Below are 26,937 nucleotides of genomic sequence, written 5' to 3'. Positions count from 1 at the left end.
ACAGTTTGTTGCAAACACTGTCTAGTGAAGAAATAAGTACATTTCTGCTATTTTCTGTAATTGTAGTAATTCATTTTCTATTTCAAAGCTGGCATCTCCGCGGGCAGCCCCAGTGGGGCCCTTCCTTCATATAAAGTGTTTTCTTCGGCGCTTGGTCTTTCTCAGTTGTCGGTGCGGCCGGCGGGGCGGATCCCAATTAATTTTTAGAAGCGCAACGTAAATATAAACAAAGCATTTTTACCCCTGAAAGCAATCATTTTTTTTCCTTTGAGGATTTATACACACCGAAAGGTAAGCGATTTCTGTATCGTAACTCCTTTTAAAAAATGCGACCAATTTAATCTATTGTTGCATTGACGGTTTTTTTGAGTTTCCACACGCCAAGCACAATTAGTAACTATTGTAAACGTACTTATTTTATACTGAAATCGTGATATTACTAATAGTCCGTTTCCAGTGTAACGGCTTAACTGTCTGTACAGAACGAAGAATGAACGAGAAAGAAAGGAGGGGGTGGGGAGGGGGAGAAGTGTGCAATGAAAGAGAGTTTAACGGCTGTTAAAAGAAATTTGCCTGGATTAAATCAGTAACCTATCCCGAAACTGTTTATAATGTGTCCAATCACCCATAAAAGCTGGTACAATACACTTTCAGACGTTTAACCAATTGTATCTTGATGTGTAGGATCGTACATGTTTTATCATATCCTCACCTCATACTGTTGACAATGTGTATTTTTAATTATGTCGCTTTTAATATTCATCACAGCAGCCATTGTTCCAGTTCCCTACGTGACAGAGAGCTTTGTTTTGCTTTGTATCATTATAGCACTGTGGTATCAAGTCATCCTAATTACCCTGCAGTGATCCAGTTAGCAGCCGTAAATGTGTCTGGCCCATTCACCCAACAACTTTTGTTGTAGTTTATGGCCTTTGAACGCTGGAATCGAGGACCATAACAAAGCTACAGTACAAGCCCCCACCACCCCCCTTTCAGAAGATGTTTGTTTACACACTTCAAACACTGCATTGCTGCAGCACTATTGGTACATAACTGTTGTATTTCTAGATGCTCATACACAATGCCATAACGTCTAGACCAGTTAAGTGTATGTCCTTAAGTCTGGTCTTTTGCGTCTTTGTTGTCTCCAAACTGAAGTTTCGTTCTCTTTCCTCCTCAGATGCCCTCAGCGACTATCAGCAGCAGCATGGTTCAGGCGGCCAGTCCAGAGTTGGGGTCCGTTCCCGGCTCGCTCTCCATGTCAGCCCAGTTCCAGTCAGGTGCCCAGTCGGAGACCATCAAGCAGGTGCTGGGTGTCATTGAAAAGAAAGTCCGAAACCTGGAAAAGAAGAAGGTAATACAGCATTTCCACCCGAGAGGGGGTGGTACAGGTGGTCCGTCTGTCACTGTGGCTGGGATTCGGACATATTACCATATAGATGTGTCTGGCAGTCGTGAGGATCTAACGTAATGCGTCTTCCCCATTTACTTTAACAGTTATAGTTTACTGACCAATATAATCCCACAGTTTGAGCTAGCTACTCGGCAGTTTGTTACAGTTATTGCATATAACAAATTATCATTCTCAGTTTACAAAACATGTCTCCAGATCAAAAAAAAAAACTTTGCTTCTAGGTTGGAAATGGAGTTGCAGCAATCTTCTCTTCTCGAATTAGATCTTGTCTTTTGAGAGGGGAGATCGGTGTTTATTTCGAACTGGCTTTCTCTCTAGGCCAAACCTGGATTTTGCAGATTCTTCAGTGACAAGTTCATGGTTGCTTTCTAGATAGGGCATTGGTAATGATCGAAAAGCAGCAATTGTACAGCTTACCAACAATTGCACTTTAGAATCCACTTTGTATATGCAACATGGTTCATATTTGGCCCTGGTTAAATTTGAGGTTTTAATGGGGCTTTTCCCCTCTACTGGCAGAGGCCTACAGTATCGTTGTTACCCGATATGTGTTTTTGGGAGTGTGGGAGGGGAGGATACTAGAAGCCGCCTTAAAGCGTATTTAAACATTGCTTAATTTTCATCGTAATGGCCTCGTTCCTATAGAATGAGATAATGAAGCAAATTCTTTTGAAACTGTTTCAAATTGCAATTGTGGATGTTTGCAGAATTTAACACAATTGGTGCCTTTTGTCTTTGTCGAACGTACAGTAATCTCATTTTAGCTTTGTCTGGAAAGTGTAATTGATATGTGGTTAGTTTTCCCCTAATAAACGAATTATATGCGAAGTCTTTTCGGAAATGCGAAATATGTGCTGTGTAAGGGGGGTTTCTTCAAACGGAAGTAATTGTTAATATGATTTTTGTTCAACGTTAGCCTATCCTTAAACGGTTATGCAGCTTCTAAAACGGTATTTGTGTGTGTGTATTTAAAATAGCGAGTATTTATCCGTGTTAATTTCCAAGGCCTGCTGAGTCCTTATTGTTCCTATTGTGTCTTCGGCTCTTTGTACAAGTTTCCGTGTTCGAAAACGAAAGTTAAAATGCTTTAAAATGGCGGTGAACACGCGCATAAAACTAAAGGAACGCGTGTTCGATATATGTACATGTTGTTGTTTTTTTTATTTATTTTGTAACGTTATGTAATATAATTTTTGTAGTTTGGCTACTCATTTCCCTGGAGTCTGCACATGGACTGAGAAACTAACATGGCGGCCGGGTGTCATACCCAATAGTGTCTCCCAGTATGATAGTGTCTCTTTGATAACTGCGCATGCACAGAACTTTTGAAGACATGCGCACAGCAGATCAGGGGAGGCAGTAGTGTACAGTGTTTCTCGGGAAAATGAATAGCCTGAGCTTTAGGTCTGTACTGCTTTTGCATTTTTTTTAAATGTACATTCAGTTGGAAGGGTATTTTTTCTTTTAAAAATAAATACATAAACGGACTACCTCTATTTTTTTCTGGGGCCGTATTCACAAAGCTGACTTAAGTCTAATACTGGTCATAAGCCCGTTTTTGGTCTTGGACTTAAGTCAGCTTTGTGAATACGGCCCCTGGTTTTCTGTGTTTTCGTCCGACTTTTCGACTCTTACGAATTAATTTCACAATTATCACATTTCCTAGTCTTAATTCAGAAACCAAAACAGTTCTGAGTCATTTTAAAAGGAAATTATGAAAACCAGACGACCTCAATGTATATTCAGTGCTAACTAGCAGTTTGAAGCCTATTCTGATTACAGTTTGAAATGAAAACAGATTTAAACGTTTTGATAGTTGACTAAATCAAAGTAGCTGTTTTAGAGGTATACAACTAACGTAGCTTCGTAAAGGTAGGTTTATGGTGCATCTCTCGACTTACGGCGGCACTATCATACAGGGAGGCAGTATCGAATGGGTTTATTCTATCTTATTATGCCTCCGGGAGGCACTATCTGTTATGACACCGGGTCGGGAGTCCTTGCTTGAAAAGGGACTCCATTGTGATGTATAGTGCAAAATACAAAATGACAAAGTGTGTGGTGAGGAGGGGTATTGTTGCACAAAATAATCAATGTAGGGGGTCACTTTTCAAAACATGAAGGGATTAGGGTAATTGATTAAATAAGTACAGTATATGCATTAATTTGTTTGAGCTTCTGTAGCCAGACATTGTTTCAAGACCTTGTCTTATGTCTTTGCATCACAGTTTTGGTTTTGTTGCTTTTAGGATTCCCTACATAAACAATGGCTGAGATTTAGTTTTCCTGGCCATCAACTATGGCAGCTGCGGATTGCAGATTCTGATCGTTACCCCCACCCCCTTTAACTGTATCTTTGGACTGGTCTGATACTTGATTATTATTATTATTATTATTATTTCTTAGATGCCCTTATCCAGGGCGACTTAGTCGTAAACAAATACATTTCAAGAATCACAGTACAAGTAATAATACAATTAAGAGCAAGATAAAAATACAGTGACTTTAACACAATGAAACACACACACTTTGTCCAGAAGGCAAAGCAGCATTTCACCAAACAGTGCCAAAGAGCTACTTCTTACCATAAATACACAGAGAGGTCAAGGACTAAGAGACACACTTTTAGGAGTGACACAGGATGAAATCACTGAACGTGATCTCACCGGAGGGTCTGGTCAGAAAGCTTTAACATGAACTGAAAGTACAAAAACACGATACAAACTCTGGTATTTCATTTAACTATAAATGTTTGGCAACCGCTAGAATATAACTGGAATGGATCACCTGACTTGTATAGTGACCCTATTAAAACTACAATGCAGAATCCCTACAAATGTTTACAGCCCTACCAGAGACCTTAAAATGTGGTATCTAAATGGTAGGCTTTTAAAAGTGCAACCTCAGCTAATGTAAATTAACAAGCAAATTGCAGTACCATAACCCTGGATCCCAACAGGCATTCTGTCACCTTTGGATACAAATTCCCATAACCTTTCAAGGGTCTTCAGTGTGGCCTCAGCAGTAATCACTGCTCTGGGACCCAGAACAGAGATTACTATTACTATTAAAACAGCACAGCTGCTGTTTGCTGTGGATGGCAATCCCTTAAAGGGTGTACTGCTCCAATTCAGCTGAGACAAAGAGAATGCAGGCACTTAAGCAGGAATGTAAATGTTCCCACAAAGCTGCGGATGTTCTCAAAACAGTGAGATTTGCAGTTCTCTCCTCACTACACCTTCATTTGGCAATGATAAGCACTTGTAATTCATTCCTCATTTGCCCCAGAAATGTGTGCCTTATTGGCTTTGGTACTATGGGTACAGCATGAGCAGCTTTTAGGTTCTCCGCAACCTGCTTTTTGAAAATAATTATATATGAATACACTGAGGTCATGCTTCATTTGATCATTCTGGCAACCAAGAAACTCTCTTTGAAAATGGGTGCAATCCAAAGTATGTAGTTTGAAATAGTGTACACTTGTCTGTTGGGTTTTTTTTGTTTTTTTTTTATGGATCATTCACTTTTTCACTTCATCTTTGCAAGCAAGGATGAAATGCTTCATTTTTTACATGTGACAATGTTATCGGTTACACCTTCTTTAAGCCCTAAATAACAGGACACTTTTAGACAAATCTGCTCGTAACAATGGACAAGCCCAGAAAGATTGACAAGCCCTGCACTGCATGTGCCTTCTGGGTTATTACTTTGGCCTAGGATTAAGGCTGTAACAACTAAAGAGCTTGGGTATTGTACTTGTTTGCAAAAGATTAGATGTGTAATCTGACTGCTTACATTTGCACTTTTTAAAATGGCAAGTCTTTGTGTGTGTGTGTGTGTGTGTACCAGGTAAGTTCATTGGACTACAAAAAGGTACGTTTGACATGCCAATGTTCAAGTTTAGCTTTATAAAGTAGATTGCAAAAATGCCTTTTGTTAGAAAGCTTTAATATGTTCTGATTTGATGTATTTGGGCTCTTTTGTTGCATTGATAAAGCTCTAGAAAGTGCCTGTCTGCTGCCAGCTGTATCTTTCAGGCTCTACACAATAGCTGTCCCTTGCTTTTCTCAGACTGTCTGCAGTGGGCCAGAGGTCTCCATAGAGATCTGTTGATGACGAAGCATTTTAATCCCCGAGTCCTTTTTACTTTATTCAAAACTAAAAGGCAACACTTAATTCTAGGTGCCTGTGGCGGTAAACGTTTAGCATGATTTAATTTGTTTTTTAATCTGCTTAATGCCTGAATTCATTACTAGACATGAGGCATGACTATTGCATGTTATTGTACAGTTATTCCCAAATTGGTCAGACTTATACTTATAGGTAGGGACTATTTGGGCATAAACCTGTTTCATTTTACAGAATCATCCTGTGCCTTCTCCCAGGTTAAGGAGGGTGACCATTGCGTGCCGATTTCAGCTTCTGTAGTTACAATAATTATAAATGCACCAATAAAGGTGGCCCAGTAGCAATGTGAATTTACATAGTAGAGAATGAAGGATTCATATGGTGATTTGGCTTCAGTGTATTTGAGTGAATTAAAAGCAGTTTGGGGATATTGAAAGTATGATGGCTGTGGAATGGGTACAGCAATTGGTAGGCCATAATAAAGTTTGCGTTATCTCTTTTGCTGTACTTTGATATTTTATAACCAGATTGAATATAATTTGGGGAGCTGTGTCAAAGGTTTAATGGGATGTGGGCTACAGTAGTTCCACTTAAGGAAGCCATATCTTTCATCATCCCCAGAGCTGTGTTCAGCTTTGCAAGCGTTCCTGAACAGAGAATGTAGTTGAACCTATTAATTCAAAGTAGACGCACTATAAAGGTAGCGCTGACTCGGAAATACAAAGCAGTTGGCACGTGAATTGGGTGAAATGTCTATACCTAAATGAACCGAAATGTAATTTGTAATTGGAAAAAGTAGACACTGGAACTTGAGCTCTGTTTTGGCTGGGCTTATTAAAGAGGTAGTTTGATGCTCATCTTTACTGATTTTGGGTTTGTCAAACATGGATCTTTCTAGAAGCACTGCCCCCTGAATCTGGATCCTATGTCAAGGAAGTTGTCAAATGAAACAAATTTGTTTTCTGATCGGAGATTAGATTTTACAAATTGCATAGCTTAGTTTTTGGAAGGTTGTGACAACTGAATAGCTGTGTGTGTTGGCTTTTTTTTGTGTGTGTGAGAACTGCAGTACCGTTTGGTAGTAAGCTTTTAATGAAAATCCTATTTTGGATGGGTGCTCAGACACCCCCTGTGGATTTGCAAGCATAATGTCATTTGTATCAACCCCCCCCCCCCCCCCCCCCCCCCAGTTAGACAAACCAACAAATCTAAATGCCAAAGGCTATGGTGTGTCTGAAGTGAAGTCCTGCATCGGGTCGGCTACCCATGCGTGACCCGCAGAGTGTTGGGGTTGGGTCCGAATCTTAACTTTCGCGGTGCAGGTCAGACTTTCATTTTCACCAAAGCAGGAGGTGATTATGGAGGAGTCAGCTGACTAAGCAGTATTCTCAGTTTGTTTTGCGCTTGTTATATATATCACAAAATCCTTTTATCACGTCTGCTTGTTGATACTAATGTCTGTGGATGAGGTGACTCAAGATAGCACAGGGTTTATATCATGTGTTTTAGTTTTGAGTTAAATCAGAAGTGAAAAAAGACTTTGAATTTGTTTTTGTGTACGACAGCCACAAAACTAGTACATCTCTTGCGAAAGCACAGGTGTAGCTCTTTCAACTGGTGGCACGAAAGGAATAAACAGGTATTTTATAGCAAAGTAAGTAGTTAGTTAACGTTCAAAATATATCCAGAGCAGTAGAGGGAGCCACCATGCTGTATAAACTCACTCTGGAGAATGGTAGACATCTGTGTGCGAATGCGAGTCAGTTGGCGCAGGCAATAGGTGAAGGACAAACACTTGCGGGGGTCGGGTTGGAGGTCTTCACACTAGAACCGCCATGTGGGTCAGTTTGACCCATTTTGCATTTAAAATGTTACTCTTCAGTTGTAAATCGTAAGTGTGTCCGTTTTTGACTTTTCCAAAATATATGAATTAAATATCCTGATGGCGTTTTTGATAGCCAGAATCGCAAAAATGATAGTTAAACAGTTCTACCTAGAACCGCCATGTGGGTCAATGTGACCCATGCATTACAATACGTGTGTGTGTGTGTGTGTGTGTGTGTTGTTTTTTTTTTTTTTTTTTTTTGTAAATGCAGTAACAAGACATGCTGCCGCCTCCAACTCCTAGCAAAAGGTGTGTTTTTTTTTGTTTTGTTTTGTTTTGTTTTCCCCAAGCCTTTGTTTGTAGACTGACTACAAGACAGAGATTGCTATGATTGTGGATTTGTCAAGATGCCAACTCCGTGAAAGCCTAGTTTATTTTTTCAATGTACCTGGGAGACAACAATCCTTCGTTTGGTTCCACAAATGCAACAGGGTATATATCAGAAGGAAATATTTAATCTTGAAAGTAGTTATTTGGATTGGAATACGGCAAGCTGCACTCTGATGCATACAGCAAACTGAAGTGACAGGTTGGATAACAACTTCTGTGCCTAATATGAAATGTATTTTATAAACATTTTGGTTTTACAGGTTTGTGTGTACCAGTTTACAGATATTTACACAATAGTGTTCAATGGAACTGCGTCTGTTTACAACACAGCTCCTGGATGCAGACAGTCGGCTCCTCCATGGAGTACAATGAAGCTGTCATACCGGAAATAGTGTTTTATTTTTACGTAGTATTAGAAACAATAATTTCGGTTTTATAGTTGTGTATACATATACCCATTTACACCTGTACATGGGTATATGTACATACCCGTTTCTTTTTAAATGTGTGTTTTATATTTGGGGGGGAAAGGAAACTAAACGAAACTAAACTAGTTACAGTGCTTGTATGTTCCAGTGAATAGTATTCAAAATGTTTCCAGTAAAAAATAGTGGCAATTTCCACAATTCATTACATATGTAAGTAGAGTAAAACATTTCTGGGCTTGTGTCCATGGACACAGTGATGTGATGGACCAATCAGTTTCGAGCTTACAAGTGATGTTGGTGATGAAGGCCGAACTGTACAATCATACTGTACCTGAGTCAGTAACCATACAGCAGTATAAAAATGTAGGCATTATTAATGGGTTCACTTTGAAACATGTTTTTCCTACGCACTCACCAGCTGTATAGTTGGCTCATCGATCCGAGTGGCTCTCGTGGTGTCATGTTCTGGCAAAATTGAGCTACAACAGTATTGCATTGAAAGTCTTAAATAGTGTATACAATCTACGTTAACTTTTACCCTTGTCCAGAGTACTACATAAACATTTAATGTGATTTCTAGTAAGCTGTGTATTGCAGTATTTTGTGGCAGACTGCAAGCACCAGCCAAAAAAGGAAGCTCAGATTTCCTGTAGTAGCTCATGCTAATCTCCTAAAGTGGTATGTTGATTTGTACTAATCTGTTAATAAAATGAATCCAAAATCATTTGTAATTTTTACACCAAAGTGATTTTCTGTTTTAACATTACTCTTTTCCATTTGAAGTAGCTTCCATGTTTTTCCATTTCATATACCTGGGGCGTTGAGACCAATTATTACACTACTGCACATCACAAGTTTGCTTTTGTTTTTTTCAGGGGAAGCTTGATGACTACCAGGCGAAGGTGAACGGTGGAGAATGTCTCAATCAAGACCAGTTGGTTAGTAGAATAAAATGGACTTCACATTTACCCGACTTTCAGATTGTTTGTGGGGGAGAGAGGATCCTTCAAGCTTGAAATTTATCTAGGTCATACAAACTAGTTCAGAAGTCAGGCATTTTTACAGATCTTGCCCCACAGTGGGTTAGTTATACAACTGTTTTGCATACACATCTACCCTGGAAACCTTTTTTCCATGTGTTGTCATAAATGTGTAACGCATAACCGGAAGAAACTCTTCTTCATAACGGTCCAACTGAGCATCTATGACTTGCTGGGAGACAGCAGAGCGTACAAGTTCTATGCAATGCTACATTGTATTCTCGGACGAATGTCTCTTGACTAATGCGCTTGAGCACTGTAAATGCAAGTAATTTTCACAGACATCTGTAGTCTCAGCACTACCACTTTTTGTTTAATATCCATGAGAATCAAAGCTGGTATGATACTTTCATGCAAAGGTAACACTTCAAAGTTATAGCTGCAAATTCATAATGAAGCACCAGAATGTCTTCTGCACTGCCTCTAAATTCTGTAGTTTTATTTTGAATTCAACCTTGTTAATTCATGTGGATTTCATTTTCTGTATTCGTGCCATGTTTCATTAACAAATTTTGATCGCATATATAAGGTGTGTATATTCATTCTGAAGTGTTAATTCATGCTTAACTATCTAAATCTAAAGCCAACACTCCTGTTTGCATAGAAAGATCCAGAAGCACTATTTGCACATGCAGTTCACATGGGGACAGTATCAATATTTAAATGAGCAGTTTGGCTGTCAAGCTCCACAACTGTGCTACATAGCTGCAACGCATTCCAGCATCATCAGTGTGTCAATTGGATATATGTGTATCTCGTCTGAGTGCATAGTGGTGTGTGTTTTTTTCACTGAAGCTGGTGATTGAAAAATAACTACCAGTAATCAAATACACCAGCAATTTGGCTTCTTCCATGAATAACTTAAGCGAAGCTATACATAATACAATACCAATGTTTACTTATGAAGCAAGCAATTTTCTAATACTTGGTTAACATTCACTCTTCCCCCTCCCCCCACCCCCCTGAAACTTTCCTGATCTCTCCAGGAGGCAGTATCCAAGTTCCAGGAAGTGGTCAATAATTTGGACTTTGCTCGGGAACTACAGAAGGGCTTCCTGGCTTTAGGCCAAGATGTGAGTATGGCAGACTAGTTCACTGAAGCTAGAAAAAATCCTTGGCTGCTAATATTACCACACCTAGTAGCACGATTAGAGTATTCACTTCAGCATTGATGAAATGACTATGAAATCAAGCATGACTACGGTGGTCAGTTAAAGTACCTTAATGTGATTTCCACAGTGAAGTGACATTTATGGATTGCTTAACTAGTCTTCAGCTTTTATAAAAGACATTTGGTAACTTGGCTACACAGTAGAACAGAACATGTAACACATGGTTAGAGTCTTTAAATCTGTAGAAGCTGATTGAAACCCACACTACGGAGTTGGTGCTGATTTGAGTAACTGCAGATTTAACAATGCTGACAATGAAATGGAACGCTCTAGGCTTTTTACATCGTGCAGTAGAATCTCGCTGGGATGTAGGACTGTCTTTTTTTGATTCGCAATTGTTTGGACAAATAGTGGTGTAGTGGTTGTTGCCAGTGGTGGGGAGAGATTTGTAAGGCTAGTGGGTCTTGTGGTTGAAGCAGATGTCGTCACAGTAGTCCAAATGGATAATGTTTACCTTCAATGTATTCATGATTTTAAACAACTTTTCAGACTAAAATTATGTGACTTTCTGAAAGCTTTCAAAACACTAGAATGTAGCATGACTCTCAAAGACCAGTGCAAGTCCCTAATTCTGTACTAAAGAAATCTTACAAATGCTTTAAAGTACTTTTTTGTGTGTGCAGTCTTTAACCCTCGGAGTACTACGTCACGACAAGTGCTCTACGCCACAGGACTACAGCTGTCACACGCAAATAACAGCGCTTGGGATAGCGTAGCAAATTACTTAATTTTACATCCAAAAATATATATATTATATGAAACCTATAAATCACAAGAAACGTAAGACATTGAAGTTTTTTGTTCTTTCTGTTGATATATTTTTGGACTGAATATAGAAATATGTATTGGCAAAGACACCTTTGTTATACAAATGGTAGTTTTGTCATCAAAACATCAGTTATTTTCAAAACCAACCATGCACAGAAACATTTTCAAAATAAGAAATCCCCAGAATGTTTTTTTTTTTTTTTTAAATGTAAAAAACCACAGATGTTTATAAACAATGAATCAAAAGATATATTCAATTTTGCAAGCAACGCATCTTATCTGTACAAACAGATCGGAACCGCACAGCACAGTAAACGTACTTGCCCTCGAAAGCCTTTTCTTTTATATAAAGATTGTACAACATGTATACCAACACAAATAAGTGTTAATTAAATATAAAAGCATATGCAAAACTACTACTTATTATTATTATTATTATTAATACATTTAACTTTGAGTTGTGGAGACATCTGAATTGGCACGGAAGCTTATTCTCTGTAAAGTCCTGGCTTTTGCAATCAGTGTTTTTTTTTTTTTTTCAGTGGTTTGTAAATCCAATTTGGTGAAGTCACTAAACTATATATACTTCTTTATGTTCGATGTTATTTTCTGTTCTGGCAATTCTGTTACTTGGGTCCAAATCGGGACTGAAGTTTTTGTTCAGCAACCGAATTAAAGGCACGTCTTCGTCTGTACTGTCGTCGCCTCCTGCCACATCCTCCTCCTCTTCATCCCCCTTGTCATCCTCCTGTTCTCGATCCTCCTTTAAATCGCTGTCATCACTATCCACATAGCTATACAGTCCCAACCAATTATACGTTTTATCAGCCTCAGAAGCCGTAAAACCTTCAACATATTCTCAGTCTGAATCGCTTAAAAACTCACTCTCTAATCCGCCATTTCTCAACTCTCAGCTAGCCTAGGAGACAGGGTTTTCTTTTTAACCAATAAAAAAAGGTGTTCGCTTCACAACCATTAATTGGCTAATATTAACACCAAAGCCCTGTGCTATTGCTCGGCACAGTTTGTTGCTAGGTAAATTTGACCAATAAAAAAATAAGAGAGCAAATGGGAGGGCAGATCTATGTCCGATAATCGGCCCTTTAGTCCTCATGCAGCACACCTCCGTGGGCCGATCATCGGCCCTGTAGTACTCTTGAGGGTTAAACGTGTAGATCTAAAACACACATCTGCCCTGTATCTATAGCTATGTCCGGAAGTTTTGCATCACATAGAATTTTAGGATTAAGAGGGAAAAAAAGCTATGAACATCATTTAAATCTTGTTTATCATGTAATCAAACCACTAAATGATATTGCAAAAGTCTACCAGAAGCCATACTAGTAGTTCAGTATTTCATGTTAGGTTTTGAAATGTCACATTTTTCAAATGTCAATTTCTTTTCTGTGGGGGAAACTTACAAGCGGTATGTAATTCAATATGTTAACGTAACATTATTTTGCAGGTTTCATTCGACTTTATCAAGCAGAATTTAAGTATATAGGGTGAAGCAAAGCTTTTGGCCATAGCTGTACTTGATGCTGCTGTTGTAATTTGTAGAGTGGATGTTGTGCTGTTGTCCTGTAAGTGTGACCTGTGTGCTCTGCAGATCCAGAAGGCTGTGAAGAAGGCAGCACGTAGAGAGCAGCTGCAGCGGGAGGAGGCAGAGCAGCGGCGCCTCAAGGCTGTGCTGGAGCTGCAGTTCATGCTGGACAAGCTGGGTGAGGAGACCGTGCGAAACGAGCTCAAGCAGGGTCTGAATGGCACCCCCCTACTGACGGACGACGACCTAACAGCCCTCGACGAGTTCTACAAGCTGGTGGGGCCTGAGCGTGACCAAAACCTTAGGTACTGAGACCAAAACATGCCCCCCTCTTTGCATCTATAGTCGTATGCAATTCATATCACCCAACGCCCAGGACAACAAGCTTTGTGTGAGGGACAACAAGTTTTTTCTGTTTAGAAAAACTTTTTCTAAAGAGCAATGCAAGTTTCTGAAAACTGTATTGTGAAGGTCTAGCACCTACACACAAACATTTAAAGTATTTACATCCCACCCCAATCACTTTTGATCGGCTACCTGTGGATAAAGCTGATCTTCTGTTGGTTACAAAGAAACCCAGAAATGCCTGCAAGAGAGCTTCAGGCAAGGAACAGATTAATCTTTTTTTTTTTTTTAATTAAGTATTTGGACTTTTTTTTTTTTTTTTTTTTAACAGAAGCGATATTAGTTATTTATTGGACATGCAAAAGGCTTTAAATCTTCATTTCTGAAGTTTTATACAGGTTTTCAGAGCTACCCTAAAGTGTGGTTTTGTTTTAAATCGTTTCTTTTTGAAGGCTGAGTGAGCAGTACAACCAGGCAACCCTGCACTACTGGGACCTGCTGGAAGCAAAGGACAAGGCTGTAGCAGGAACAACATGTAAGTTACCACTCCAAAACAGAGCTGTTGATCAGTAATTGAAATTTAAACTACAAATTAAATTTTGTTTAACTCACTTTTGACCAATCGTGAAGTACTTGTGTGCTTGTGGGCAGGGGGAGTTGTATAACTATGAAATTGTTTTAAATACTAACCACCTGCTTCAAAGAAGGATCCAAACCATTTTATTTATCCGAAACTTGGATTATGTTATTATTTTAAGTCATGTTCTGTAAGTTACTTTAGAACGGGTGGACAGGGATGGACAATAGTCACTATTGGACACGTAATGCCCACTGTCTTGAAACATGAATTTGATTGGAGGGATTCTGCTGTTCAAGCATGGGATGGAAGTGGATTGCAAAGGGAGTGTGCCTGTTCATTGCAGCACTGGCTCTGGAGTGGTAGTGCTGCATTCTGTGTTTTGTGCTGAATGTAGGCCTGCTCTCCTGATTCAGCAGCAGGGCAGTCTTCCAGTTTCCTGCCTTCGGCAGCTGGAGATGTGCTGATAAACTGCTTGTTTCGAATTCTGTAGGCAACTGCAGCACTTCAGTAACACTTGACAGCCTTGCACATTGGTCTTGGGGAAGGCTGTTCTCTTTGAGAGTTTGTCTGGCCAATAGAATAATTGAACTGAAAAATCTAGCACTGCTGTTAATTGTTCATGGCTTTCCAGTAGTGCAGGTTAAATGGATTGTAAGACCTTGCAGCCCTTTTGATTTTACTTTTTGAGCACCTCTGACACAAATTCAGCATTGACCAGCCTAGATCCAGCTGAACCTTAAATCAATGTTGTGTTTTTTGTTTTGTTTTTGTGGTTTTTTGTTTTTTTTTAATTTTTTTTTTTTTTATAAATTTGCCTTGGCTAATTTTCTAGTGAGGATTTAGGTATGTAGTTTTGCCCAAGTCTCAATGTGCTCCTACGCTTGTCTGAGCTTCTGTTGATGCCTATTCTCTCGACAGACAAGGCACTGAAGGAGACTCTTGATCAGGTTCTCCAGAGTGGCTACTTCGACAGCGCACACACACACCAGAATGGAGCGTGTGAGGAGGAAGAGCAGCAGCAGCTGGCAGTTGCGGAGGCCCCTGAGGCTGAGGAGCAGCCTGCAGAGCCAGGTAATGATCAAACGGTTACGATGACCAACACTACAGGAACTTCTCTAAAGAGATGGCTGGTCAGTTTGAAGGAAATAAAATCTATTTTATTTATTTCAGAAAGTGAAGTTAATGAAGAATACACCGAACCCAGTGATGTGGAACCAACAGAAGTAAATACTCTCGATTTTTACGGACGTGCACCATCCTTTAGAGCCCTCTGTGCCTTAACCGTTGCTGTTGTGGGGGACTGGGCATTTTAGGATGTCTATAAACGGTCTTAATGTGTGAATTTTTTTATTTTTTTATTTTAAGTCCTGTCCTAGCTGTTACTGACCTGCTTATTTTAAGATGTTCACTAGAAACCTATATTGCCTTAGTCTGTCATCAATCTTTCAATTTAATGCCCCCCATTAGATTGAGTGATATCTTTTCTTGAAGACTGTAACAAAGTTCACAAACTGATGCTGCTATGCAGTGGGGAGTCATTTTCTCAGTCGTTGATCAGCTTGCGTTTTTACTGCTTAAACAATCTATTGTTTGTGTCTGCAGTAATTGCCTGCCTTTACTGAACTAATGATTTATAGCTGTATGACATCTCCTTTCAGAAATATTTCAGCCATACGAATGTGTTATTGACCTGAATTTGTTTTCCATTTGCAGTTCGTGAACAGACAGTTCATGTCAGACGCTCCTTACAGCAGCAGCGACAAAGAACAAGGAGATGAGTGGAGCACAGATTCCGAGGTAACAGCCAAGTGAAGATTGTTATGTAGTTAAAATTGACTTCATCTCTGATTCCTTTTTATATGCCAATAACTTTCTGTACTGTTCTGTTACCAAGCCTGCTGCACATTAGTTTGACAGCATTTGTTATAAACCATGCCTCTTTCTTATTGACATGGATCGTTCTGCACAGTTTCAGTCAGTCTGTCTTTCTGTCTGTCATTTCCCCCCAACCCCCCCCCCCCCCCCCATCTTAATTCCCTAGCTTAACATTGAAGGCCACACAATTTCCAGCTGACCATGTGTTAAGATTGACATCACATCTGTCTTGTGTTCTTGACTAGGTAATATTTCTCTATACTCAAACCTCTCCAGGTTGTTGGTGCTATTCGGCAGCAGTCCCCTGTGCAGTCAGCCCCTCCTCCTGTTGTCGCTGCTGCAGAGCCGCACGCACTGAACCCAGTGGCCCCCACAGCCCCGGCAGACCCAGTTGTCAGAAAACTGAGGGTACAGGACCTCATGGCACAGATGCAGGGCCCCTACAACTTCATGCAGGTGAGTTCCTCATCTGATAGTCTTGATGGACTTGAAATATATACTGCAGTCCAAGGTTCATTAACCTGACAGTTATTACATTTCAGTGAGGTTTTCACTCCTCCCCTAAGTGTAAGCTTGGGGAAACCTCTTGACCACTTAATATTCAAGTCTTTCTGAGTTCTAGTATTGGGTAGTAGCTGCAGACCTGTTAAACAAGGCTACTGAGACTATTGGAATTTATTAGACCCCATATGTGTTGGAATTTTTTGAAGGATAGCTTATTTTAAAACTAGGAGGATTTAAATAATTTTATTTTTTTTTAAATACTTTGTTTCCCAAATGTGTAAATGTCTGTCTTTTGTTCTCAAGGATTCAATGCTGGAGTATGAGAGCCAGGCCATGGACCCAGCAATTGTTTCTGCACAGCCCATGAAGACCGCACAGAGCATCGATATGCCACAGATGGTCTGCCCTTCAGGCAAGTGCTTTTAGCAGTATTCAAGTAGTTGCTGCTTTTCATTCTGCACTACAGTGCAAGACAAGTTATGTTTGGGAGAGGTGCACCAAGGAGATTGTCAATATATTATGACTTGTGTTGAGGTAAATCTGTTAATGTTTATGAACTGTCACATTGTGTTTTACTTAAACATAACTGACCTGGCCGAAGTTGTATATTTAATAGATAAGGATAGCAGATCTATACTTTTGAAAATGCAATGAGTAAATTTAAAAAGTGTAATCTTGCAGTGAAATTGGGGAACGAAGTAAATAGACAGAGTGCTTGTTGCAGCTGTTGGCAATTTTTGCTGCCGTCTAGCACATGCTTTGTTAAATTTTAAATTGTTCTGCAGTTCATGCTGAATCCAGACTGGCACAACCTAACACGGTACCTGTACAGCCAGAAGTCACACAGGTAAGGGTTTGCTTGATGGCATACTGTATCTAACGTAACCAACTTCTGCAAGTCTTGATTTTATTTTCTGCGCATGGTACTCCATGTTGGAGCCATACAAATTTTACAATATGCTACCCGACAGAAACTGGCATATCTTGAATATCACAAATGCCTTGTTATATGTCCACAGTAGTGAGGTTTCAAATTACTGCAGTTGGTGTGTGGGTTGTTGTGTGTTTTTTTGTTTGGTTTTTTTGAAAACTTTGAAAGCATAAACATAGTAAATGTGTTTTTAAAAAAAAAAAAAAAAAATTAGATTGTATGCAGTAGAAGCTAGAACTGCTACGTCTTTAAAATCCATTCAAATGGCTCTCCAATATGAACGTTGGCCCCTCGCACAAGCATTTCCTTTACTGCTCCCTTAGGTCCCTATGGTCTCCCCAGTGCCTGAAGCTTTCACTACGTCTCAGCCCTTGTACCAGACTTCCCACACGACAGACCCCCACCCACAGACAGAAGCCATGGACCCCATTCAGGTAATGATTTTAAATTGGCTTTACAGTACTGGTGAAATGAAAAATATATATATAAAAAATAAAATATGGCTGTCTAGTTAAGCGCAGTTATCTTCTGCAATTTTTTAAAGCATTAATTTAACGCACCTGCGTGCTAAACATGCTTTCTCTTCTCAAAATACCCTTTCTAGTGGTAGTTCTGCTCCAGACAAAAACAAAAACCTGTCTGTTTCGACCAAATAGTTTTGTTGAAAGTGGAACTGTAGGAAGAGCTTTGTTATAAAGGAGCTCCTGATCTTTACTATATTTAAAAGGAAAGTGATTACTGTACCAGAGTTGTGTGATTCTTGATCTCCAGGCTTCAATGTCCTTGGCCTCTGAGCAGCCCCCAACTTCTTCAGCACTTCCTGCTGTGTCCCAGCCCCAGGTGTTCCAGGCTGTTTCCAGCAAACCCCTCCACAGCAGCGGGATAAACGTCAACGCCGCCCCATTCCAGTCCATGCAGACGGTAAGCAACTTCATGCCAGTTACATCACGTTTTTACTTGTAACCATTTGGGATTTACTGGTATACAAAACCAGATTTTGTGAATTAAATGGTCACTGACCCCCCCCCCCCCCCCCCCCCCCCCACCAGCAATCTGCCAACTGGTATGTATTGTACCTGCATTTAACATGTGAATTTAACTCCCTGCTATCCATTCAATACCTAACCAGACTAAGAATTGCTAACTGAAAACAAACCTTTTCAGTAGGTTTTGTTTCTTGTTTCTATAGATTTGAATGATGTGGAAAGGTTTATGGGAGTTTTAAGGGATTTAGTCTTTAGTATGGGTACACCGTTAATCGGTTGTGTATCGACCTTTTTTTTTTTTTTTTTTTTTTTTTTTCTTGAATTTCTTCCAGCACAGTTTGGTCAGGCGCGCTTACTATACTAATGATGCAAGAACACGAGTCAGTCATTTTCCCAGTGCTCAAAACAGTGGTGTTTTGGATCTCATATATATATATAAATATAATCCTGAAGACGATAGGATAGCCGGGTTATGTGCAGCAGAACAGACTTGATGCTACATTTAAATCCCAATGATTTAAAAAAAAAAAAAAAAATCTTGATTTGACTCTGGAGTGTTCACCTGCCTGTGCTGCTCAACACTCAAAACAAGTCCTCTTGGTTAGTACAGACTGCTGTAATTATTATTATTGCACCACCCACTTGATATATTACGGGTGTTGGGGTCCAATACAAATCCGCTATATGTAGACGGCCACAATACAGCGAGAGACCCTTAGAAAAACAAATAGGCTAATAACAAATACTGTACAACCACTCCCTCGTTTTAATCAAGGGTGTCGGGGTCCAATATAAATCCCCTACGCAACCCGCTTCCTCATTTTTTGTATAAGCAGCATACCATTTTAATTCTTACTGCGAAGGGTAATTGCTTCTCATCAACTTAAGTCTCGAATTTCATGAATCTTCCTCTCCTTTCTCAAATGCCCAAACCGCTGCATTTGAAAATCCATTCCCAGCATAGGAGGCTTGTTGCTAGGGAGCTGACGTCACTGCCCTGTGACTTTTTTTTTTTTTGCTAGTACATTGCTTAAAACCGCTTCATCAAGTAGATATTTAATTTGCTTTGTTATTGTGCAACGTGTGTGTATGATAACAGTACGATATTAATGCTTTGTTTTTAGTTGTTCTGTATTTTAGTTTTGATGTGCAGTACAAAATAAATAAAAAAAAACAGTAATTCTAAGAAGTTGTCTATGTATAGTGCAGCTAAGGCTTAGTTAGACTAAAAATGGGGAGCCAACTCCAGGACCGCAATATATCCGAATCCGCGATAACGAGGGGTGGGTGTATTGTTTACACATGTACTTAATTTTTCTTTTGTAATCGTCGAAGTCTGCATTGGTTGGGTGTGTTCGGTGGCATTTTGAAGCAGAAATTGATTACTCCTGTCTTAACAAATCAAGTTTGACTGAATTTTGTAACTGGAAATTAATGACTTTTTATATAGTAAAAAAAAAAAAAATTGAACTAAGTTGTGGTGCATTTTAAGTAGGGTATGCTTAAAGAATTTAACAAACGTAGTTGACATTGTGTAGGCTACATTTCTCCTGTAACCGTATAGGTAGAAGTCATAATACGCAATGTTTGACAGCAAGTGGCTATAAAAGTTAATGTCACTTTTTTTTTTTTTTTTTTTTTTACACAGAAGTGTTTGTTAGTGCAAATGCAGAATGTTATTTTTGTGTGACCTGATATGAGAAATGAGATGTGTAAATTGATGTCAAGTGCACAATATACTATGTTCTTTGTATTCATTTTCTGAAATGCAACAAGTAAACAATACCTGTTCATTTGTCAAATACAAGTAAGTGATATCAATTCATTTTAATATTTTATAATTATAAAACTGTTTAAATATAGGCCGTATGCCTTGTTCCTAGTAGTTTACAATCGCTTACCTGCACTATCTGTTAGCGGTGTCCTATCTGTATCTGCGATTTTTAAATTCTGCATGAAGGACTCCATTATGCTGATCACGTCCGAAGGTAACTTCAGGATTAGGAGATGTTACACCCTCTAGGTACTCCAATGTTAAATTGATTTGCTAACTTCTCCACTAAACCACACATTTCCCATCTTCATTTCATCAAGGTGTCTAAATGGTGCTTTCTTCCGATTTTTTAGTTGAATCCTATTGTGGATTTGGTTATCTAATGCCAGTAGCTTTAAACCAAATACGTGTCTATAAATGCTGTATTTGTTTGTTCTTTTACTTTTTTAGGAAGGGAGGGCAAAAGCTATTGAACGCCCTCTATTTGCATCTTGATTTGCCTGAGAGAGCAATCTGCAGACTTCAAAAGAGATTGATGCTGCAGCACTTCTCTAAAAGTGCCTGGGTTTAATGACAGCCTCATGTTCAGTCTTTGAACACACGTTAATGGCTGCATTTTTTTTTTTTTCTCTCCTTTCTCCTTGTCCCAGGTGTTTAATATGAATGCCCCTGTTCCTCCTGCCATTGAGGCAGAAGCACTGAAACAGCCAAGCCAGTACCCAAGCAGTTATAGCCAGGGCTTCAACAGCCAGACTCCGCACCAAGTGGAGCAGCCAGAGCTACAGCAGGAGCAGCTGCAATCAGGTATGGACTCCTCTCTCCTTCCTCCCGCCCAGCCTAGAGGGGGGGGGGGATGATTTAGTACCTTGATATCCCTCTCTGTCTCACCAAGTAAAAGCTTGTTTGTGGATAATATCCATCTATACTTGGAGTAGGGGGGGGAACCCCTTTTTTTTTTTTTTTTTTTTTTTTTTAAAAATAGTAACACAAGTGTGCTGTTTTTTGTAAATGTTAAATATCCAAAGCAATTACGGCAAGGAGTATTTACTTTTAGTCAAATGATTAAACTTTACATTTCAGTTTATGTAGCAGTTCCAATTCTCTGGCCAGTTTTAATATGCTAATTAACTGCCTTTCCTCTAGTGGTCGGCAGCTTCCATACACAAGACCAAACCATCCCAGCCGCAGGTAGCCATCAGCAGCTATCCCAACAGCCTCAGCAGGGTAGCGGCTTCCCGCGTCCCGGCCAGTCCTTCTACAACAGCCGGGCCATGTCCCGGGGGGGCCCCCGCAACTCTCGCGGCATGCTCAACGGCTACCGGGGACCTTCAAATGGCTTCAGAGGTATGTCTTCTCACGTGCTGTCAAACTTGAGTTGTACTCTGCTTACACTTTGCTGCCCCTAACTGAAATCTTATTCAAGTCTTCATAGCACCAATATGATAAGTGAAATTGTGGTTAATCCAGTCAAGTCAACTTGGGACTTTCTGCACAGGGTTAAAGCTCTTGTGTCTTTGTTCAGGGAATATTTTTGCATGTGTAGAAATGGCACTTTTTTTTTTTTTTTTTTTAAACATTTAACCTGACTTTTTTCTTAAATTGTTTTAGGTGGATACGACAACTACCGCCCTCCTTTCTCCAACACTCCGAACAGTGGCTATGGACAATCCCAGTTTAATGCACCTCGTGACTACTCCAACAGCAGCTACCAACGGGTAAGAATACAGTATACCTCTGCTGTGTGTTCAGTTGTTGATCCCCAGCCTCCTTGTGTCCTGTTAAAGGATTCTGCAGTATCTGAACTTGCACATTCAACCAGTTATCTTTAGGTATAGGCCGATATATGTTAACAATTGGTGATGGAGCATTTTATTCTTCCCTTCCTAGGACGGATACCAACAGAACTACAAGCGGGGAGCTGGCCAGGGTCCTCGAGGTTGCTCTCGAGGTAATGCTCAAGTGATGCGTTCCTAAAGGCTTTCGGACTGGAAATGGGTCACTTGGCCCTAGTGGAAAAGGCGTTGAGAATACTAAAACCTTACTGTATACTGATAGGCCACACCTAAAGTTTTAAAAATATGAATGCATTTGCCCCTGCCCACACTGTTTTTGTTGAAATCTCTCCATCAGTGGTTTTAAAAAAATAAAAAAAACTTGCTATTTAATCAGAGTAAGCCTGCTTTTGATTGAATTAAAGACAAATCTTAACTACGTTTAACAAACGCGCCAAGCTGAAATGGTCATCTTGCATCAGGATTTTAAGCAAGCCTGTGTTTTTGAAACGGATATTCCTGTAAACTTGAAAGATTTCATTAATTTATTTTTTTGTAAAAATAAAACACAAACTTCTGCCACTGCTGGTCCAAAATCCTGGGAGTATTTTGATAAATATTTTGCCAATGCTAAATTTGTTTAGGATTTTACAAGCTTTTTTTTTTTTTTTTTTTTCTTCATTGCGTTTTAAAAGAAAAGCTCCCGCAAGTCTCAGTTTGTAAATTGATGTTGCTTCTGGAGAGAAAGTTTCAATAAAGATGTGTTGCATTACCTGCTGTCTGCTACTCTTTCTTTTCATTGTGTCCCTGTTTTTTCTGCTTTGGGGCTATGCACACTTCATTTGCAGATAAATCTTAAACAAGTGTTGTGCATGTGTTATTAGGGCAACTGGGGGTCTGCACAGCATGATAGGAGTAAGATTTCTCTGGAATTGAGGACAACTCTGCTTTCTGGCTTTTTGTTCAGTTGCTGTGTCCTGCATTTGAAGCAAGCAGCATTTGCAGAAAGGTGTTTGTTGGGCCTGTCTAAACAACACTTTGAAGATTAAGCCTTTCATGCATGAAATATTGAAGTAGCTGAAAGTAGTTTTGAACACCAGAATATACAGTGCTCCCTCGCTATAACGCAGGTCTCGGGGGGGGGGGGGGGGGGCACCGCACACACACACTGTATGAGCGTTATAAATGGGGGTTGGGGAGGGGGTTGGGGTCGCCGTGGGACACAACACACATCTGACTAAAATACAAAATAAAATAACTCCCTCTCTATGATGGACATATATAGTGAAGCAAAAATGTAACTTTCCATGAATTAACCATGTATAAAGCACTATGTAATCCACTGTATTTTTTACAAGAAAAAAAGATAGTATTCCCACTCGTGGATCATTTTAATTAGCAGTTTTTAAACTATAAATAGCCTGGCTAAACGGTGGTGGGGAATTCAGTTCAAAGCAAGAGACAAGCAAACAAAGTGCGAGAAGGAGAGCGGGTCGGGCGTAGGGAAGAGGGAATGGGCTCGCCCCATGTTCGGCTGCCAGAGCAGGGCTGAAGTGTCTTGTCTCCCGTAGAAAGCTGCAGCTCCTGTTGCAGCAAAAAACTAAATACATTGGGCAAGAACCACGTAATAGGCCAAATATTTATTTAGTTAGAAATTGAATGCTGAATAAGATGTCATAAAGTGCCAGCACAGCTTTTCATCAGTGCAGATACTGTATCAAAAGGAAGAGACAGAAATGGAGGTTAGACTGAAGTTGTTTACAGTTTGAACACGGTACTGTATTTACTATAGAAACATTGCATCAATCGTTGGTATAAGGAATTGGGGGACATGCTGTAGAAGCGTTCTTTCCGAGGCGAGTCATAATAGCGAGGGAGCACTGTATTAATTTTATTTCATTGCTTTTATAATGGGGAGAAAAATGGCAGCAAGCTATCCTGCATTTGTGTTTTCCATATCTCATAAAGACTAGTGGTGTGGGTATTTATTTTTAATTCCATTTTATATATAATATAAAAAAAAAAAAAAAAAAACTGTCCCCATATGAGGTTGCCATGCATGGAAGGGTTAAACCTGGTCAAGTTTAACTAGTCCAGTAAACCTGGACGTACATTGTTAAACTTTACTCTGGTTAATGGTGACCATCTGCAGACATGATATATATTCTCTCTCTCTTGCCTCCACCCAAAAAGATAGTTGTGTCACTACACTTGGCTAGAGCAAACTGACCTAAATGGGCTTTTGTATAGTGAGTCAACTCTGTACAGTCACTCTCATAAACCAGTTGTTGCCTTTAATATGCTTTACCTGGTTATAAATTGTTTTTTGGTTTGAGCAGACTGAAAGACTGATGTCATCCAAACTATGTATTAAAGGTAATTGAAAGTACTATGTAAAGGTGGATGCCAAAGGGATGGTGGTTCTACAGTTCATACATAACACAATAACAAATGTAACTGCACATTAAATATACGGGGGGGGGGGGGGGTGTACATGCATCTGGTTTCATTGTAACTGTAGCCAGTATACCGTCTGCTTTGTTTGACTGTTTAGATGAATTGCATTTGTGTACAAAGGTGTTTGACCTTGCACCATATATTATCCAAGACAGGCTGTTACAAATTTCTGTGTTTCTCAACTGCAGTCTAGAATTATATCTAAAGATACAAAAAAAAAAAAAAAAAGTTGAAGTTGCCAAAAATGTTTTATTTTCTGTTCATTGTTTGGTTTGTATTCATGCCACAAACCCTTCTAATCATTCATTTTGGATGCACAGGTATCATGAGTACTGGGTAAAAATAAGAAATCTGTAGAAGTAAACTATACAGCTGATAGTGTTTTCTCACAACTAGCCAGTACTTCACACCTTGTTGGTTTCCAACAGTCTCAAGTAAATTAACTACAATGTGAGACATAGAAATTGTAAATTGTATTTGGGGGAAATGATATATTTTTAGTTTTTGGTGGCTGCTACTATGTTGAAGTAATGACTTGTTATATATAAGCTCATTCTTGGGTGAAAATAGCAGTGCTTTTTTGCTGGGTGGATATTTTGATTGTCAATATAATACAGTGTTTATTTATTTTGGAGGAAATGCTTTTACTTCTTGTCACACCCAATGCAGGTTACTAAGCATTTGCAAGCCATTGATGTTGCTGGTCATCATGCTTTGCTACTGGTCCAGTGGGAGTATTTAAAAAAGGTGCAGTTAACCAGTTCAAAAAATAACTTTTTTCCCCCCATGGTAACATGTCTTTGTTTGATTTGCAGGTCGTGGAGGTTCATTCAGACCCAGCCGAGGAATTCCACACATGACAGCTCAGCAGGCAAATTAACCCCCCCCCCCACTTCGCTCTACCCCTGTATTTGGCAGCCAGTGTGATGAAAAACAAACTTCAGCAGTCATTTACATACTGTATCTGAGATGTCAACAATCCAACCACCAAAGCTTTCTCTGTGGCTGGCTTAAAATCTAAACTCCCCCCTTTGCTGTCGTACCAGAATATTTACGTCCACTTAAATTGGCCAGCGCCTGTGTATCGGAAGCCTTAATCTCGACCAGGAATATTGGTGCCTTTTGGGTTTAAAGGAATTGGAAGGTGGACATAAGGTGGCTGCTTATTGTATGGGAATTGATCAAAATTGACTCCCTCCTCCCTCCCTATCAAGGACATTGGAAATGCATGATTTAGATAAACCAGGAACACACAAGCAAGCTCTTTTCTTTGTCATACTAACACATTCTGTATGTGAAGGCCCTCAATACACGAAGCACCTTCATTTGCCCAAATGCTCTGTGTTAGTTGCAAAGATGCCGGATGCATGTGGTCTACAATCTTTTTTCAGGCAACCAGGTGCTGTGATGTTGCCTAGTGAAAACCACACAAACCAACGTATTCACAAACGGTTTTTGAGCCTGAAAGCCGAACATTTAAAATAATAAAAACACCGTTCAACTATACTGTAAAAAAAATTGAAAAAGAAAAAAGAAGAATTACAGAGATATATGACCTATAGTTTCATGTCAATATGTGTGCAGGGAGATATTGGGAACCAAGGTGTCCCAAAATCTCATTCCTTTTAGTTTTGCAACTCCTTACACACATACCTGGTACTGAAAAAAGTTCTACTCCATGCAGTTATACAAGTCAAATATAATTAGGGCTTCTAATTTTCAGGTTTTATTTTTGATCATGTGATGTCCCTTTAAACATATTTTGAGCCGATTCACTTTCTTAATCAAACACTAATTAAGAAAGGAAGTTGTTTCTTTTTACCCTCATATCTTGATTGAGTTCACAATCGACGTGCATTGATCTCACCTGATTCTAGTTGAACCTGCATTTCGTTCTGGATCTAATCACCAAATTCAGTTTATTAATTTCCACTGCGTTAGTTTCTTGTAGTGCATCGTTAATTTAAACAATCTGGTATTCAGTTAAGGCTTAACAACTATTAATCAAGGTTTAAAGGGAGGGAGAGCGATGGAAAATAAAAACCAAAAACTAGAAGCCCAAAATGTAATGTAAAACTATAAGAAACTAAGTCAAGTAGACCCATGCTTCGGCTGGTGCCTTCTTCAGTGTACACATTGAGAAATGGTTTCTAGACACCGAGGAAGGCACTAGCCAACACTTTGGTATACTTGACTTAGTTTCTTACCGTTTTACCTTAGAATTCTGATTGAGCATTTTAAAGTTGTGGATAAAGATAAAACATACCAACGCTTGTGTAGGAAATAAAATAGCTTATCTCCTTTGAGGAGGAACACTGACTAAGTAATTAATGCTTGCACCCCCACTCCTTATCAACCGGTGATCTTGCCCACACGCACATGCCCTGTTAAATTGTCTTAGCCTCCATGTTGAACCTCACTCCTGGCTTCAGAACGAGTCTCCCCCTCTCTCCATCCTAATTGGCTTCTTGGTGCTGCTTATGTCACCCTGCTCCCAGAGAAAAGCAGCAACGGTCTAAACCGCCCACAACTTCCATCACAGCCTTTACTGAATGTAGTACTGTATATGAAGTGTATAATATAAATATACTGCTTGTATATTTATAGTATACAGTACCATTTTGGACTAACTATAGTTTTCGGCCTGTGATGTTGAACAAGAAATAAAAATGTTTTGTAGAAACTGAAATGTATTGTGTTTATTTGAAATCCACATGCAATATTTTGCTTTTTTTTTTTTTAACCGTTTTACCAGAAACACCATATTGAGATTAAACTACAGTAATTTTTTGTAAATGTAAACAGGTACAATATAGGACTTTTACTCTTTAGAGACTGTATAAAGGCAGCAATGTTGCAAAATCAATATTGTTGTAGCCTCATGGAAACTTTCAGTTTGGGTTCATCTACAATTGATTGTCAAATATATTGAAAAAGCAATTTACACCGTATCTACAAAATACTCAATGGTGTTTATAACAGGGGGTCCTGTCAGAGTGTGGGTA

The 26,937-nt window shown here is 39.4% G+C and overlaps 1 protein-coding gene across 1 annotated transcript; it reads left to right on the top strand.

Moving 5' to 3' along the window:
* Positions 1 to 136: 136 nt before the first annotated feature.
* Positions 137 to 26,615, top strand: LOC117435018 (caprin-1-like). Its single transcript, XM_034057858.3, has 19 exons — positions 137 to 291; positions 1,181 to 1,354; positions 9,061 to 9,123; positions 10,212 to 10,298; positions 12,775 to 13,013; positions 13,506 to 13,588; positions 14,552 to 14,704; positions 14,804 to 14,856; positions 15,347 to 15,430; positions 15,785 to 15,964; positions 16,316 to 16,424; positions 16,798 to 16,859; positions 17,267 to 17,377; positions 17,715 to 17,864; positions 20,354 to 20,507; positions 20,847 to 21,047; positions 21,312 to 21,418; positions 21,591 to 21,651; positions 24,748 to 26,615. Exons 2-19 carry the CDS (start codon positions 1,181 to 1,183, stop codon positions 24,810 to 24,812), a joined length of 2,136 nt encoding a protein of 711 aa, XP_033913749.1. The 5' UTR covers positions 137 to 291; the 3' UTR covers positions 24,813 to 26,615.
* The last annotated feature ends 322 nt before the right edge of the window (positions 26,616 to 26,937 follow it).

Source organism: Acipenser ruthenus, chromosome 28 (assembly GCF_902713425.1).
Source record: "Acipenser ruthenus chromosome 28, fAciRut3.2 maternal haplotype, whole genome shotgun sequence".
Taxonomy (NCBI): Eukaryota; Metazoa; Chordata; class Actinopteri; order Acipenseriformes; family Acipenseridae; genus Acipenser; species Acipenser ruthenus.
Note: the sequence above shows the minus strand (reverse complement) of the source record. Positions and strands in the feature narration are given on the sequence as shown.

Bases quoted from the DNA above. Each gene is read 5' to 3' on its own strand.
- LOC117435018 (XM_034057858.3), top strand. From the start codon at position 1,181: ATGCCCTCAGCGACTATCAGCAGCAGCATGGTTCAGGCGGCCAGTCCA. The intron at 17,378-17,714 runs GTAATGATTTTA...CTTGATCTCCAG, and splicing joins AAGCCATGGACCCCATTCAG to GCTTCAATGTCCTTGGCCTC. The intron at 17,865-20,353 runs GTAAGCAACTTC...TCCTTGTCCCAG, and splicing joins CATTCCAGTCCATGCAGACG to GTGTTTAATATGAATGCCCC.